The sequence below is a fragment of the Mercenaria mercenaria genome, chromosome 13, assembly GCF_021730395.1.
Source record: "Mercenaria mercenaria strain notata chromosome 13, MADL_Memer_1, whole genome shotgun sequence".
Taxonomy (NCBI): domain Eukaryota; kingdom Metazoa; phylum Mollusca; class Bivalvia; order Venerida; family Veneridae; genus Mercenaria; species Mercenaria mercenaria.
In genome coordinates this window covers 10,249,513-10,268,638 of record NC_069373.1, presented here as the reverse complement: position 1 = coordinate 10,268,638, position 19,126 = coordinate 10,249,513, and the positions used below count along the sequence as shown (strand labels likewise).

The 19,126-nt window shown below is 34.7% G+C and overlaps 1 protein-coding gene across 2 annotated transcripts; it reads left to right on the top strand.

Moving 5' to 3' along the window:
• The first annotated feature begins 1,828 nt into the window (after positions 1–1,828).
• LOC123529874 (protein rolling stone-like) lies at positions 1,829–13,920 on the top strand. 2 transcript variants are annotated; one of them, XM_045310440.2, is made up of 4 exons: positions 1,829–2,015; positions 11,661–11,874; positions 12,377–12,487; positions 12,755–13,920. In XM_045310440.2, exons 2-4 carry the CDS (start codon positions 11,703–11,705, stop codon positions 13,207–13,209), a joined length of 738 nt encoding a protein of 245 aa, XP_045166375.2. In that variant the 5' UTR covers positions 1,829–2,015; positions 11,661–11,702; the 3' UTR covers positions 13,210–13,920. The 2 variants fall into 2 exon arrangements, with proteins under 2 accessions (XP_045166375.2, XP_045166374.2); XM_045310439.2 differs by lacking the exon at positions 1,829–2,015 and adding an exon at positions 9,152–11,447.
• The last annotated feature ends 5,206 nt before the right edge of the window (positions 13,921–19,126 follow it).

Below are 19,126 nucleotides of genomic sequence, written 5' to 3'. Positions count from 1 at the left end.
GCTTAATATTCTTGAAAACAAGTGAAAATAAACCGCACCGTTGTCCATCAATGATATTTTGATAAAAATGAATTACATATAAACTATAATGATAAATCATTAAGTTTCAAATGATTTTGTTTTTGGCACCAACAAATTGGTCAGTTTATTTTGAATCTTAACCATACTTTGAAATCAGATTAGGTTTGGAAAAAAATGATTTTATTTTGAAGATAAAATAGCCAGAAAACGTTGGTATGTAAACTTTTCTGGTGGAGGATGTTATCAACCCCAACCTCCCAATTCCCAGGTTCCGTAAATTATTGCTCCGGTTATAAGTGCCAAAGTACGAAATGACGATGGGAGGGTTGCGAATTTCAATCGGATCCGAATGTTACGCGAATGAAAAATGAAAAATGAATGTTTGGAAACAGCTATTTGGTGGGTTTTAACAGGACTATTTTATTACATATATATGGGAGTCAGGGCGTGGCGCAACCAATTCTGAAGCTACGCAGTGGGAGGATGTGAAAAGGGGAGTCCTCTTCCGTTTGTGTGGGTCAGTTGAATCTCCCCACGGGTAAACATTCTGGGAATAGAAAGAGAACTTGTGTCTTCTTGTAAAAGCGACTGGCCGGTATGACCTGCGTTGATCTATAATGCACATGACAGATACGTAGCTAAGCACACGAATATACGCACAGGCATATCGTCATTTTTCGACAATAAAAATATAAAAATATAAAATAAAATTTGAAGGCTAAGGGAATGAGATATAAGATGAAATGAAGATTCAAAGAGGCTTTTTGCACACATTTAATGTTGAACTGTGATAGAGGTATACAGTACATCCTGCATTAGCGGTCACCTACAGGTATTAATTAAGCAGCCACTTGTCTTAAGTAGCCAATCTAGAAACTTCCCAAACTGACGTATCTATAGCTCCGAACGAAAAGCTCTAAGATTTTGATATAATTATGGGCAACACCTTTGACCCTCATCCTTGGCTGATACTACAATACTGGAGCTTATTTGAAACAAAGAGTGAAGATCAAAGTTTATACTGGTATCTACAATGTATGACATAACTTATTTGAGACAGACATTATGGATATATTTAAAGCTGTAAGACTTAACGTGTACTACACGAATATACTTTTTTAGTATGATAAATATATAAATTTTTATTCGTATAAAATACTCGTACAATTTTGAAGCAATGGTATGTGTAAACGTGTAACAAGAATTTATCATTAGGTTCAACACATCTGACCGAATGAGTTTTGCTGTTGTTGGTTTAAATTCTAAATTTGAGTAATTTAAGTCGAAGAATTTGACCGGAAACTTAATCCTCTACTCTTCTTGGAATGAAAGTAGATATACATTCATCTCTAGTTGATATAAGACGTTTTCTCCCCTGCAATCGTTTGAATTTCCGTACATTTACAGTATTAAGGTTTCTGTCTGTCTATATTATTCGAACGCAGTTATCAAGAGCTTTTTTCTCATTTTGTTTTACAAATGCAATGACACTGCAACTTATGTTCATATTACCAAGTAATGAGATCCAAGCAATTTAAAAGGCAAAAAGACTTAACTTGCGGCATTCATTTCGCTATTTACATTTAGAAGCAGTTTCATCGGACCATTTTTTCCATAGTATTGTAGACACTTTTGCATTTAGTAGTATTTAGATTATGATGCAAATGTATCTGATAACATATACTTTCATTTTGATACAGTAAACTTTTTTGACCGCTAAACTTGATTCAGTATTATATCGGGTAAATCTTTTGAAGATTACTAAAATTTCTTTACTGACGTGTCTGAATCATGAAAGGATCATGAAAGGATATCAAATTATGTTAACCTGTCATCCGCGTTTTGTAATAGTGGTAAAACTTTTGTTGATATAAACCTACATTTGAGCACGGTAAGCATTTAAAGTGCGCGTCTACAATAGAAATGATTATATGAATGACAGTTGTGACATATTTACTAAACTGTAGAACTAGGAGTACCAAAATCTGCATTAGGCAAGTACATTTATTTTAATCGTATCCCAGAATGTCAGATATGCATATGCAACAGAAATGTTTTATCAATCACTGAACTAGCTAATTACATTTAAATGTCGAACATATTAATTGAACGACTGAAACGTCGAGATCTGATATTTTTTCAAACATGTCCTCGCAAGTAGGAGTCCGAAATTGATGCGTTAATCACACAGCAAAATATATGATATAAGAAAGTAACAGTATTATATAACTAACATAGGAAATATCAACTTATATAATATTGACTGAAAATTTCCTATACACGTTGGGATTTAAAAAAATGTTTTGATGAACATCGGAGGTTTTATACCATCAGTTCAAAAAGTGTCTTGCATGTATGAGGTCATTTGAAGATCTTTGCAAATATTCGTTAATACTCGTATTATGTTTTTTTTTTGACTAAATAAAATACCATTGCTCAATACTTGTATTAAGGCAACTTTATATGGTTTGAAATGATAGTTGCCTTGCAGGTAGACAAAAAAAAAACAGATTTTTTAAACCTGTCTGGAAATTACCTCTATATCGATTTAAAAAACAACAAGAATTGGAAAAGCTAGATTATAAATGAAAAATTAATCAGAAAGTTAAACAAAACTTAATTTCTTCAATTTTCTATCTATTTCCGATATAGATAAGGCACCATTTTTTTTTACCTTAAGATACGGCATTATTTAAGGTATCTCGTATCTTACGAGAAGATTGAGTTAATCAAAAAAATTCCTACGAGCAAGAAAAGGTGACGTTACGACTACCTTAAGACTTAAGGGACCTTTGAGTTAGTCACCCCTGTACTGTAGGCTCTATAAATAAATCGTGCCGTATCAGGCCTATCGGTTATAAGGTCAATACTGTCATCCATTTTACGAACTTTTTGAAACAGACTATAGAATCTAATACACATAATCAAAGCAAACAAACATAAACAAGTACCGACTATATTTTATAAAAACAATAACAAGCATTTACTTTGAATGACTAAAACAGAGGATACTTTCCGTGTCCGCACTGCTGGCATTCAAAGATGTGTAACATCCATCCGACATATTGAAAACACAATCTTGTAAACCCCTACATAATTATGCTAATTCACATACCGGAAGACGAAAACTCGTTATTTAGCTGGGTCGCAGGGCGAAAAGTAGATTTAAACCTTAAAAAGGCGGGGGCGCGGAACGAAAACCCACTGTTTAGCGGGGGCGCGGGGCGAGATTTAGTAACTGGTATGTCGGGGGCGCGGGGCGAAAACACGATAATTAGCGCAACTGCAACGGCACCAGCCAACAAATTTTCTATAATTATACATCATTCGACGAGAATTAATTTTTCCTTTATGGTGATGTAAAAATCATTGTTTTACACCGACAAATATTTGAGAAAATGGAAAGAAAATCGCCGTTTTTGACTAAAAATTGACGTTCAGTTTCGCAGCATTTTTCGGCTTTAAATCAGCATATTACAAAATCCCTGAATTAAATTTTTGATTTTTTTCAATAAACGGTGTTTAAAATGTATACCGAATCCAACAGACAAATAAAACTGGGGGGTCACCGACTTAGTTTCTTTGGTACATGTGATTTTATTTCCCCCACCCCCATGCGTAAAATGACGTCGCCGCGTATCCTTGTCAACACTGTTACGGGTACTGTGACGACACCAGCGAACAAATTTTCTTAAACTATACATTATTCGACGAGAATTAGTATTTCCTTTATGGTGATGTAAAAATCATTGTTTTACACCGACAACTATTTGAAAAATGGAAAGAAAATCGCCGTTTTTGACTAAAAATTGACGTTCAGTTTCGCAGCATTTTTCGGCTTTAAATCAGCATATTACAAAATCCCTGAATTAAATTTTTGAATTTTTTCAATAAACGGTGTTTGAAATGTATACCAAGTCCAAATGACAAATAAAACTGGGGGTCACCGACTTAGATTTTTCGGTGCATGTGATTTTATTCCCCCCACCCCCGTGCGTAAATTTTGTACCATAATTCGACGTCTGCAGATACGTTCGAGACATCATAATTCAGTCATTTTGAAAATCGCTTTTAATATATTTTCTATATAATAATGATTTTTTAAAAATCTTTTTCTTATTCAAAGTACCAAATTAACAAGTTTTCCGTTGTAATACACTGCTAAAATGAAGAATTCAAACATATGCAATTGCGTAGATAGTTTGGAGATTTCACATTTGAAACAGAAGTTGGAGCATAATTATTGTAAAATATCATAGATCAGTATAATACAGCAGTTTCATATAGTTTTAAGTTTGCCCTTCACGAGAGTAAAGTTTTTCTTGATATTACCCCTTTTCCTCCATAAGCACACACGCACGCACGCCCGCACATCCCAGTGTCATATATGCTGGTCGTAAATGCACTATGTTGGTTTTCCCATGGCACGGCTCAATAAGAGGTATCGCTTTGAATACTATCCTAAAGTTACATTAACGCATAAGCGTAGCTTTATAAAATTCTGATGAGTGAACTGCTAAATTGTTTGAAAATTGTTACATTCTGAATGTTGAAATCTCAAACGCTTATTAAAATAAAAATAAATAAAATATAAAATCTTACACATATACATATACTGGTACAAATCCTAGTATCTCGTAAATACGAAACCAAGACCAGCAAGTTTGAGCCGTCGGTCCTATGTACAATGTTACGAATCTTGAGTCGCTCATATAGATAATTACAACATAGAATTAATTATACATGTTTAACCGCTGATGAGTTACAGTGAGTTTCCATCACAACCACTGTTTTCTGTGTTTCTTTCTTTTACCCCATCCGCTTAGCTCAGTTCTATGAATCGCTTTTCCGATCCCTGGGTAGGGCGTGACAATTTGGTAGAAGGTATTTGTCCGAAATCATTCGTCCTCCACCTCCGATTTTATGTGGTGAAGTTGAAAGTTACTTGTTCAGGAACACTGGTTAGGTTAACCGCCTATCGTAACAGAAAACAGCGCTAAACCTAAAACAAACAGTTTTATTTCTTTTTTATTTTATGGAATATTTATCATTTTTAGCAGAGTATGTACTCGTACTTGTTATGTCTGATAGGTCTCTAATATTAGGAAAAATATTATATATGGAATATGTTTCTATTATGTGTCTATGAATACAAGGATAACCTTTCTTTAAACACATCTCTGGAGAGCTAAAACCTCTTTGTAAAGGATGGTGTTTCTATCTAGCGTTGTTAATAAATTAACCTTTTCAGAGCAACAGCCTCCGTACAATGAATATAAATTTTGTTTCCCCGTGGCTGCACTTTATTTGAAATCTACTCTCAAAACAATCGAAATATTTTCAAAACGTAAAATTTATAATAAAGTTAAATAAATTTGTGATGTTTATTCCAACGATATTAGGGCTTTTATTTTTTCTTATTATTTTTGTAAATGTTTGCAATGTCGTGTGTATCAATTATGTATAATCATGAACTTTAGAGGAAATTCAAGAAATCCTTGCAAAGTTGTAAAGGACTCTGTTGACTAAATTCTTCTTAAAATAGGTTAAAATTGATCACAAGACATACGAGAACCCGTTTAATTACGTATTTTGTATCTGGGGTAGGGGTAGAGTAATATAATTCAGCGTAATAATTTCGCCCACGGTAACCGAGTTTTAAAGGCTATTTTGATCTAAAAGTAGAGTTTATCTTAAATGAAGATTTACAGAAACAAATACTCATTGCAATTAAATAAAGTTTTCATCATCATATTACTTTTTAGTCAAATTATATTGTTTGGGTTTTACATTAGACAAGATTAAAGCATATTTAAGGTTTGCGGAGAAAAAAGTTGCAGAAATATCAAAAAATGTAAAATACGCATTATATGAGGGATATGCTGGATTTTAAATTAAACAAAATGTCGAAACGGAACCCAATAACTTCTGAATTTAGACGCATTCCTCCTTACTTATAGCAAATTGTGTCCACTTGACGCATTTAAAGATACCAAACGCTTCGGATTTTTTTTTTGCACACGTTATATAATATATTGAAATGTACTAAGATTTCACTTTTTAATACGTTTTCATCATTGTTTATATATAAACGTCTTGCCATGGAACAAAATGTTTGTTTTTGTTTTGTATAAAGTTCTTTAAGAACCAGTAAAACACTAAATGGTGCAGCTGATAAGCTAAACACAATGGCCAAATCGTGATGTCTCAAACGTATCTGCAGACGTCGAATTATGGTACAAAATTTACGCATTGGGGTGGGGGTAATAAAATCACATGCATCGAAAAAACTAAGTCGGTGACCCCCCAGTTTTATTTGTCATTTGGATTCGGTATACATTTTAAACACTGTTTATTGAAAAAATTCAAAAATTTAATTCAGGGATTTTGTAATATGCTGATTTAAAGCCGAATTATACTGCGAAACTGAACGTCAATTTTTAGTCAAAAACGGCGATTTTCTTTCCATTTTTCAAATAGTTGTCGGTGTAAAACAATGATTTTTACATCACCATAAAGGAAATACTAATTCTCGTCGAATAATGTATAGTTTAAGAAAATTTGTTTGCTGGTGTCGTCACAATACCCGTAACAGTGTTGACAAGGATACGCGGCGACGTCATTTTACGCATGGGGGTGGGGGAAATAAAATCACATGTACCAAAGAAACTAAGTCGGTGACCCCCCAGTTTTATTTGTCTGTTGGATTCGGTATACATTTTAAACACCGTTTATTGAAAAAAAATCAAAAATTTAATTCAGGGATTTTGTAATATGCTGATTTAAAGCCGAAAAATGCTGCGAAACTGAACGTCAATTTTTAGTCAAAAACGGCGATTTTCTTTCCATTTTCTCAAATATTTGTCGGTGTAAAACAATGATTTTTACATCACCATAAAGGAAAAATTAATTCTCGTCGAATGATGTATAATTATAGAAAATTTGTTGGCTGGTGCCGTTGCAGTACCCGTAACAGTTGCCAAGGATACGCGGCAACGTCAGTTTCAAAAACGGGTTTTGGTGGTCAACTTTGACGTCTCGTGTACAAAAACTGATTGGCTCTATTGGTATAAAATAAACTGCATCTTGTTTGAAATATGGTCAATTTTACACATGCAAAATTTCAAGACGCTACTCGAAAGTTCGCAAAGTGTCGCGTTCTACCTTAAATAAAAATGATAATACACTAGTGTAATAAAGCTTTGACGTCGACGTCATTTATAGTATAGGCGACGTCGGTCAAATTGTCTTGTTTATATAGTAAAAGAAAGTCAATTTTTTGATGTTTCGACAAGAAAGGCTTACATGTGATAAAAAGAATATTACATTTGTGACTTTCCACATTGAATTTATTAAACTCGTTGAATAAAGTTGATAAAATGCTCGACAGAGCCTCGCATTTTATCATTTTATTCAACTCGTTTGATAAATTCAATATGAAAAGACACTCATATGTAATATCCTCTATGTATGTACAGTATATTTTGGTTTCAATGACGTGCAATTATTCTATTTATATCTTCTTGTATGGTGCTCTGACAATCCCAAAGATGTGCTCTACAGTTTTCCAACTTCATGTATGTTTATATCTATTTGGTATTTCTGTGTTTTATGCTTGCATTTAAGTGTTAACGCATACTTGAGCTCATATATTAGTTACATTTACAATTTTTCCTATTAGACCTTTCTAACGTAAACGTAATTACGAAACGGAATACTGAATCCGTAAAATTTTAGGCTAATTTGTGGTCTATGGGAGACAATTTCATCCAATAGTAATGCAAAAGTATCTCCCTTAGACCATTATTTGCAAATAACATTTACGGATTCAGTAATCCGTTTCCGATTTACGTTTACGTTAGAAATGTCTATTTCCAAGCGGAGTCCTATATTGGTAAATGCATTCTTTGATTGTGGTTTTTCTTGTTAGTTTCTTACTCTTGTTTTCTGTTATAAAAGAACACTGAATGGACTCCATGCTTTCAAAGGACTAGAAATATATAAACCGGATATGATGCATGTCTAACCTCACTATTAACAACAACAACAACATTACTTTTATTCACCCAAGTATTCAAAGTACAATATGGGGATAAAGAAACAATGTAAACATATGATACAGTCGTTCTATTAACCCCTACCATGTTCCATATTCACAAGATTTCCCACCATGTGAATCGCTAACACACGCCGTGGTAAGAGAAGTGTGTAAGACGCACAAATACTTTCATAAATTTTTATAAAGTGCAGAAAAACATGTAAATGCTTGTAAGTAAGTAAAGATTTTGGTTAAGTTTCAGTGGTTGCAAAACAAATAAGTTAGTACAACTGCAAGACTTAGTTTATGCTTGTTTTAGCTCGATTGTTATGAAAGCTTCATGCTTAATGGAACCACTCTCGAGTCCGCTTCCTTGAACAAACCAGTACTAGAACTGCAAGACTTGAGCCTGCAAGTCAACGTTATTCTTGCAAATAGCATTGTTAAAACTAACTAACATAGATAAACAGACAAGTAAGATACAACAACACTGTAGGGCACCGCTTTAGACACACAAGCACACACACGCACACATATAAGTAGGAAAAAAAATAGTGTACCGCCTTAGGATTCCGGCAGCCAAAATAAACTAATTCATAGTAAATGGGGAGGGGATGCCAAAACAAGGAAGCGCAAGTGCAAGGGGAAGGGATGGGCGCGATAGGGGGAGTGAGGAGAAGGAGGAAAAACGCCATCAACAAACAAGACAACATACGCAACACTAGATACAAGACACCAAACAAAAAACCAGTTGAAAATAGGGCCACCGCCTTGGAACGGTCAGTAACCTATATAAAGGAAACTTGCGGTTTAAACGCGTTTAGGACATGCCAACCTCGCACTTACCCTATTTTCAACAAGTTAGACAACACAATGTAAATAAAATCCCTGCTGAGAAAGGCTCTAACATTAGCAATAAAATACCATTTTAGGTAAAACATAAAATTAAGGTAAATCTGAAGTATAATTACACCAATGTACTCAACAACTTGTCAGAAGTCAGAGCACCAAGAGCCTAACTTTTAAGGGCACGATCATGAAAGCTGCACGACACATTTCCACTCCCTCAGTCCGATTTTTTTTTTTTTTTTTTTTTTTTTTTTGTAGGAGTTAAGAAAAATGCATCATGGACTCTTGCACTTTATTAGTCACCGCACCATCAAACAGGAAAACGTAGCGATTAATTGTAGAGGGGTCGATCACTAAACATGCACTGTGCTTCACGATTTTCGCATCGTATCCTCTTTTGATAAACTTTTTAACACATTTTACAAATATTTGATTAAAATAAGAACTATGTTTAATTTTCCGAATTTTACAAACTACATCTGCATAGTATTCACGCTGCGTAAGTCCAAGTTTTAAGTACTTTTAGGTTAGTATTAAAATATGCTGAAACGAGACTGTGACTGAACGGAAATACGAATTAAATTGCAAAAACAATGCCACTAAGTATAATTTTATTCTTGATAAAATTATACTTAGTGGCATAGTGACAAACAAACGGAAATGTCAAGATAATAATAATTACATTTTATATGGAGTTGAACATTTTTTGTGAGAACTCATGAGTGGGGAGAAAAAACAGTCAATACTAATGCAGTGAAACTGTGGACGGTGGTGGTCAGGAAAGTTCAACTAGTACAGAAACAAATGTTGAATTAGTAATCACTTTTAATGCAATTCATCTGGAGTTGAATAACATGGTATTTATCAACATGTAAATCAAATATTTTCTTAATGTTCTGACATCTATTAATACTGTCGGGTCTAATTTTTAGCTCGACTATTCGAAGAATAGGGGAGTTATCCTACTCGCCCCGGCGTCGGCGTTAACGTGAGCGTGAGCGTCACACCAATGTTAAAGTTTGCGTACCACACTAAATATTTTCAAAGTCCATTGAGATATTGCTTTCATATTTTGCATAGTTGTTTACCATCATGGCCCCAGTCTGTAAAAAGGAGGAGGCAACTCTATCAAGCATTTTGACTGAATTATGGTCCCTTTTCGACTTAGAATATGCTTATTGTAATGTTAAAGTTTTGCACATAGCTTATATTATACTATCAAGCAGTGAGAATAGTCGAGAGCGCTGTCCACTGACAGCTCTTGTTGTTGTCATCTATTCTGTTACATATAAGAATTTATTACATTTCTCTGTTCCAACAAAACTTCCTTAAATTTTACTCTTAGTATGCACATTAACTGACTGTATTTGTACAAGTTTGTTACAGTGTATCATGTTTTTTCTTTGCTTTTCTTATGTTGTAATTTTGAAATGTATCTTCACATGAATGAATGTTATATAATCAATAAAACCTCTATTTTCCGAACCTTTTTACAAAATCGTATCATTTGTTTGCAGACCTGGGTACCTAGAAGATAACATGTCCATTTAAAACGAAATGAAACACATATTTCAGATTAAAAATAGTAAAAGAAATATACAAAATGGGTTAAATTTCTATTACTCCTGTAAAAAGTACAAGTTTTATCTTGACAAATGATCTTATTTATTAAAATATATCCAGCTGCAGTTTGAACATTCGAATATGTAAATAACCATTTATATTTTATACTGTCACCCACGGTACTAGCAGAAGATTGCGCCTCTAATACTGTCGTAAATAAGATTAATAAGTTTAAAGTTAACCGAATTATATAAATCCTCGGGTTATATGTTACGCTCCCTCTTGTAAGCTATAAAGCAATAAACCATTTTGAACAATTATTAAATATGATAAAATGACTTGCAGAGATCACATAGCGGTTTATTGCTTATACAGCGGTGACTTTAGTTCCTGACCTTTTTCGTTTACGATATAGCGTTTGTATTTAATTGGTTTATGGCACCCCCATAGACTAGGTGAGGAAGAGGTGGGAATTGACATTGAGCCTTTTCGTTGTTATAACAGGAAAAGCTTCGCGTTATTAATTTGATTTCTGTTATCTGGAATATTTCTTTGCAGAAATGAGGATGTTCTCCATCGAAAAGTTGTATCGCTAAGGCGTGATCTATTTGCTACCGGATGGTGATATATTTAATGTCAACACTGAGAGCTGTCTATCTCTGTTATCTTTTGTTTGTGAAATGCATGTCAAATCCGGAAATAACCGATATCGTTTTCTGTTTGCTTAAAATACATGCTATCAAAATCTTCTTAAAATACGCTGATCAGTGCTTAAGTACCCAACGAAAATATATTTTATATTTGACTGGATGATTTGTATGGAAACTTTAAGATCAAATTTAATTAGCTTTCCTTGTCACGTTGCGTAAGAATTGAGATGAAGGATTGTGATGGGTGTAGGGATTTACGGAAGGAACTCGGGAAAGCAAAACTTGGGCTACACCATGAAAACCCGTCACTGTTTGTTAAATCGCAGGTAATTTAAAATTGTTTATATGTTCAAAACCATTCTCAATTCTTTGCAAATTTCAAACAACAACACTTCTAACTTTTAGTTACTTTAATGTTTTAAAAAGAAAACAAAATGTCTCTGACAATTAAAACGCAAACATGGTTTGCATAATTTCGTTTTTTATTATTTTTCTGTTGTCATCGTTAATTTAATGATTTTCTTTATTTTTTATTTCAGTGGTTTATACCAAAAATCTTTATATTCTGGGTAGTGTTTTGGATGCTATACTACGCTGCTATGCTAGGTTTAGACATTTACTACAACTATGAATTGGGCAGTGAATATTTCATCTATTTAACTAACTGGTCATACTTGCTGCAGGCTGCGCATGTGTTTCTTGACTTCGGGGTGACTGTCTTTACACACAATAAACGTAGAGATATCAGAGACAGTGAGTTACATAAAAATACTTAGTGTTATTGTTAAATATTAATCCGTACATTCGAGAACGTTATTCATTTAATACAATAAAGTTATTATTTTGAAAATCACTATTCCTATTCCCACGACTAAATAGGATTATATAGTTATATTAATTATCGGCATTTGATATGGACCGAATTTCGAATTACTTTAAACGTCAATCATTTATAACACAAATATTAGTATATAAAAAGAAACAATTAGAATAGCAGTCATTTGCATTTTAACGCTTAGGTTTTGATATAATCTTGCTATCGTATACTGATATGTTATACATAATACCTAGTGCTTAAAATAATACATTGTTTATGCATTGGTAAAATTTTATCAGATTATTAATATTATTTCACAATTCCGACTTTTCGACAGTGCAGGCGTACGTACATTTATGCTTATCGTGCGACGAAAATTCTTCTTTGGGTGTTTAGTGTAGGATAAATAGAGTCCTATATAATAATATCTATTTACAGGTCTAGCAACCGGAACACCCTGGTATATCAAAGTACTTTGGGTTTTCTTTAATGTAAACAATGTTATATCTTTGCTAGTCACTACCGTATACTATGCCCTACTCGAGCCCGGTAAGTCAGGCTTTACATCTTAATTCTGTATAGTGTGGATTGACTTTACTTTAAATGAAAGGAAAGATATTAAAACTCAAGAATTAATCTTCGAATTGTGCCATATATTAAAACATGATTGTATCAGAAAATGTTACATTCTTTTCATTTAGTATAGACAGATTTACAACTCTGTTGTTTGCCATGATGTTTTACCAGATGTTTTGATTTTAATGCGCATGCACTCCATCCACTTTTATTATCTACAATTGCTTTTTATTGTTGCAGAATTCAACCACGGAAGTATCAACAAACATTTGTTGAATACGATCTACACCTTGTTCAATTTGGTCTTCTGCGCAAAACCCGTGCAAATGCTACACTTTTATCAACCAATGATATTTGGATTTCTTTACTTATTGTTTTCTATTATTTATCATCTCCTTGGATATGCTCCAATTTATGAAGTCGTAGACTGGAGCAATACTGGAAAAACGTCCCTTCTCGTTTGTGTTTTAATATTTGTTGGAATACCTCTTTTGCATTTAGTCTGTTTTTCCATTCAAACACTGAGACTATTTATCAGCTGGAAATGGAAGTGTTCTGGAGCGAAGGTATCAGACAATGAACATATGAAAAGAGGAGTAACAACACGAGATGTAGAACTACATGAGACCGCAAAATCAACAAAAGCAGCAGTCACCGCTCCGAATACGGTTAAACCAGACTCGGAACAGGCTTAAAAGCATACAATACGTATATACCGTTACACGTGTCAATTAAAGTATTAGAACATCATGATTCTTATTTTTGGCCATCAAAACCACCTAGGTTCTTGAATATTGCAGGAAACCACTAAGAATAGTAGGTTTTCTATATCAGATATATGGTATGCATGCACGTATTCAAATACGAAAGACATTTCGGAAAATGTACAGTTCGATTGCACATTTTCAACCACATATCAGATATAAACAAAAGGTGTCATTCAGTGACCAGTATTTGCTTCTAGTTTCATTACGCCGTGCTGTAATTTTATTTTTCGTTACCAACGTCCCTTCTACGCATTTGTTGAAATGGACACATGGAATACTGATATGTATTGGCTTTTTATTCATATGTATTCATGTATGTATTCCCTTGAATATAGCATAGGCTGGATGAAGAACTGGACAAGATTGAAGCACGAATCATTGCTTTTCTTTTTGCAAATGTTCACACATATGACAAACAGTTAAACGCTATATATTGTGTTTAAAATGTGTCATTGCCTAATAAGCAATTGTTTTAAGTACAAAATGAAATTATTTAAAATTGACAACATTTAATAGTTTAACAATTACCCAGTGAATACAAAATGCACGAACATAATGTGTACTTAGAATGTTTATATAATGCTATGAAATGGTATGCATGCTAGTAAAGAAATTTTGCAAATACATCATTGACGCACTTGTGTTTAGAACTGAATATAAAGGGGTAATTTTTTTCTATTTTTTTTTAATATTTATATGTGTGTTTAGCACGTATACAAACACCGATGTCCCAACTTGTATAAAACTCCGGTCTGAGCCTGAGTAGGCTGGTCGGTTCCTTGCTCACAGTGCCACTTCTTAGATTTCAGTTTAAACAATAATGTATATCAGCGTATATTTACATGTTAAATTCGGAAGTCAAAAGACAAATGAAGATGACTCTCCTGTTTCCTCCCCCGTCCCCACCTCTCCCGTGCCTAGTAAAAAGAACGACGCGTCGTGGTATTGAAAACAAAATGAAAGCAGAGTATTTTCGACAAGGGTCAAGAAAACAGTAACACAAGTTATCCAAATGAGAGATAAGTATTCGCCATTCATTGCATATCTATATATTCGTGTGTACTGATTGCATACAGTTTGTCTTTTGAAATACAATTTGATGTCATTGAAGCTTTTAATGACGCATGATATCTTCGCCAAAACTCTATAAAGAATACCGGTAAAATATAATGCTGAAATTCATCTTACATTTTGTTTTGCACCTTCGTATTTTCATGAAGATAAAACGGTTTTGAAATGTTTATTAAATATAATACATTAGTGTGCATATCTTATAACTGACCCTTCGAGAATAAAACATTACGCGATGTAATGGTATTCCTTGATGCAATACAATACTAGAGATTCTTTGGGAGCATGGAAGACAAACAAGAACAATTATAGAAAAATCGGCTTTACTGAAGGTAACAGTGAATGACATTCTCCTCTCGCTTCCTAGCATCGGCTTAAATTACCTTTTCCAGATATTGAATGTACTCCATGATACCAAACGACCAGGAAATATAACAACACTGAGTCCAAGTACATGGAGAAATTATAAAAAAAACTGACTATATTAAACGATGGTGGAGTTCTGTCTTAGTGCTAGAGGACACGAAGGTGTTACACATTGCATTACCTCTCATGAACAGACTCAATCAAACCAAGTCTGTCATTATTTTCCTTGGTTGCGTTCTGTGCTTCAAAAGGATATTTTCACAAAACTTATTATAACTTACACCATCGTTACCTTTAAAACTGAGCCCAATCTTCAAATGGACTCTTAAGTATACATTTAATGACTAAGCATATGCTTTAATTTTAACTTTAGATAGTAACTGACGTTCCGGTACTATGTTTATACACATGTCTATTGTTTAGTATGGTCCTTGTTTTTACTGCCGTCGTCCCCATCCCAAAGAAAACAAAAAAAAATCCTTTTTTTTTACTTCAACTTACTGATGTGTAATTAAAGCTTTTACTGCCGTCGTCCCCATCCCAAACAAAAAAAAAATCATTTTTATACTTCAACTTATTGATGTGTATTTAAAGCTCTCCGATTATTATATAGTTTCCGTGCATGGCTTTGGTCCAGGAATTTTTCTTTTCCTTTTTTTTATTTGCACATGTTTGTATGAAAACGTTAATTGAGTCTTTCTACATTTGTATATTTAAATCCAGTAATAAGAAGACATCAAGTCCTTATTGTTTTCACTGATCACGTGGTATATGGTTAAGACAAAAGGCATTCATGTTTGGATGTATTATTCTCCATTTGCTTAATGAAATAAAACATGTTGAAAGTTATTGCCGTTCCTATATCATGAGACAAAATCGGACATGAAGAGCATCTATTAAACCCGTTTTCATTCTCTTTCTTTATATCTATACATTGTACTATTGTGATTTATTACGAAGTCAGTCTATCGTAATGAATATAGAAGGTTTAAAGTATCATTTACAACCAAATAACCATCATGTCTGCGTTATCACAGTGCCGTAGCCAGAGACAAATTTCAACCGAGGCAATATAGGGGGTCCGGGGATGCCCTCCGGGAAGTTTTCCCCGGAACATCTCCGGTGTGTTCTGGAACACTCAAACTGTGTTATATTACAGTCAAAATCGTCCTTTTAGCCCTTTTTATCACAGTGACTTTCATACCTTTGAGAAAAAATATATTGATAACAAAGGATAATTTGGGATTTATCCTAGTCTAATTATTATTATTATTATTATTATTATTATCATGACCAGATTTATATAGCGCCCTTTTCATGATAAATTGCACGTTCAAAGGCGCTTTACATAGCTCAAATGCAGCCACACAGGGCGCATAATTCATCCTCTACTAGTACAGACACAGAGCGATCTGACCAGAGGGACAGAGTGAGACAAATCCCCCACGACAGAGAGATCAGAAATCAGATACAGGCTTGTCCGGCTAACTTAGCCTAGCTCGTTGCGAATAGACAGCCTGGTTCTTTAACGTGCCCAGTGTATAGCACAGAATTGCCTGGGTTCCTGACCGGTACACCTCTATTTTTTTGATATGGTCGGATATAATCTTTTTTGTTATTGTAAGGCAATAAAATCAGAAAACCATCAGTAAAGACATTCAACAGCATGCTTTTTACAGCAGTTTACTGGTAAGGGGGTAGGTACAGGAGACCTGTCCGTGTTGGGGCAGGGGGTGATGGAGGGGTTGTCAGTGGTTCTCCTCCTAGAAATTTTTGAAATACAGGACTGAAATGATAGCCTCTGGCGCATTTTTGTTTGGTCTAAATTTGAAATTATGACAGGGAACCTCCCTCATTTTAGTAGGGGTCAGTCGGCTTTCTTTGTGGAAAATTTTGAAATACAGATACGAAATGGTGCCCTATGGTGCATTTTCCGGCCTAAATTTTGAGGCACTTTAGGGGAAGCCCCTCATTTTAGGGGGTCAGGGGCTCTACCCCAGGAAAAATTTGAAAAACAGGTATGAAATGGTGGACTCTGGTGCAATTTTTGCTCGAAATTTTAAGGTATTGGATCCCATCCCCCTCATTTTGGTGGGGCCAGGGGGCTGTCTTGCCTGGATTTTTTTAAAAACATACTGGTGGTCTAAGGTGCACCGTTTGGTCTTAATTTTGAGGTACTGTATGGTGTTCCTCTAATGTTAGGGGTCAGAGATCTCTTCCCCTGGAAAAAATGACATACAGGTATGAAATGGTGGCGTACGTAGCATTTTTTTTTTGGTCTATATTTTGAGGTACTATAGGGGAAAACCCCTCGTTTTAGGGAGTCAGAGGGCTCTGCCCTAGAAAAATTTGAAATTCAGGTATGAAGTGGTGGCTCTGGCCCATTATTTTGTCGTAATTTTAAGGCATGATAAGCGTTTCCCCCTAATTTTAGTGGGACCAGGGTGGGGGTGGGGGGAGGCTCTCTTTTCTGGAGAATTTTGAAATACAGATACGAAATAGTGGCCTATGGTGCATTGTTTGTCTGAAGTTTGAGGTACTGTATGGGGATTGGGGGTCAGGGGGCTCTCACCCTGGAAAAAAATTGAATTACAGGTATGAAATGGTAGTCTCTCGTGCATTTTTTGTCTAACTCTTTAGGTATTTGAAGGGGTTCTCCCTCATTTTAGTGTGGTCTGTGGGCTTTTCCCCTTGACAATTTTGAAATACAGGTATGAAACGGTTGCCTCTGGTGCGCTTTTGGGTTTAAATTTGATGATAATAATAATAAATAATTTGGTGAGTATAGGTGACTTCTCAGCCAACTTGTTGCGGGGGTGAGGGTGGGTCCACGGTCCTAGATCTGGGCCTGGCAAGGCTATCAATATGACTGCTAGGATTTCTGCCTCACATTGTCTAAATGATGTCATGATGTTCTGATATATTTTAATGATATTAATATACTTTTAAGAGCTTTTATAATTGAATTTTCATCAGATTGACAGGACTAGATTTTACTATTTTTGGCTTCTCAAATTTTAACCGAGGCAACTGCCTCGGTTTGCCTCAGTGTGGCTACGGCGCTGTATCATGAGCACTGTAAATAGTGATATTTCAGCTCACTATCTTATCTCAAGTAAGACTGGAAACATGGACACAGATCCTTTTCAAATAGTCACATTCCAAAAACAGGTACCCATCTGCGCCTAAAATAATGCTCGAATGAGCATGAGGTCTTCCTCCACCCTCAAAAGCTGGAAAGTCGTCATTTGGTATAAATCGTGTCTATGTTGTTAAAAACCCAACATACGCACTCAGTCGTAACAAAAGGCAGTTATACAAATCACTAAAATGCAATGTTGAAAATGTAAAAATATGTAAACAAAACAACCTTATGACCGTGTACTAAGTGCTTTTGCAGAAGGCAGTGCAACAAGGGGAATATTAACGGCCCGAAGAAACAGGATAGAAGACAATATTGAAACTGCCTAATATGGACTCTTCCATCTGTCTCTTACGGAAGCGTATAGTCCAACTGTAAAGTGTCTGAACACCAAATATGGTGTATGTGTGTATCATAGTTTCGTTAATGAAACCTTATATAAGTTTACCAAATACATCTGGAATACTGCCATGACCAGAAATCTTACCAAGCTTGTAAATAAATGTCAAGTTTTTAATGGTCCTTTTCTTAAGATTTCTTTTTCAATTTCAAAACAAAGACAAATATCCAACATACGAAAGGAACCTAAATGAAAACGAAACCATGCAGTAGTGACCCTAAAGATGTTTTTATGGTTGACGTTTACACTAGAATACATAGACAATTAATGTAATCATATAGCCAATGTAGATGAATTAAACAAATAAAGCGACGCAGTGTGCACCGCTCCTGAGTAACAAAAACAGCACTTGGGTCTTTAAGCAACCAAACATCACTCTTGACCCCAAACCTTTTAAAAAATATACTGCATTATGTGAATAAAATTTCTATCAGCCAGGTAAACCACTAACACATGTCACGGCATTTTCGTTACTTTTATTATGTATATGTCTGCTTTAGTTTGCTTATATCGCTTCTTTGTTGAAAATTGTTTAAAGTCTCACCGTATATTCACCCAGAGCTGTAATATTTCGATCTTTTCAGATCATTTAGGACGACATTAATTATGTTGTGTTAGTGGTAGCGGTTAGTTTTTCAACTTGAACGTACCGACTTGTGTGGTACCAATATTCCCGCTTTCGTAGCTTTAAGTGTCGTATGATCACCCTGGCAGCTTCTATGATATGCAGGCTCCGTAACCTCAGATCTCCTTTCTAGATTGCAGTTTGTTAAGTTCTATCCATTGTTTTCTCGTTTAGGACAAGCCTTTTTTTTTAAAGTGGGGGCCATACGCCGCTTTTCATGGAATTGCTCACTAGTGTGTTA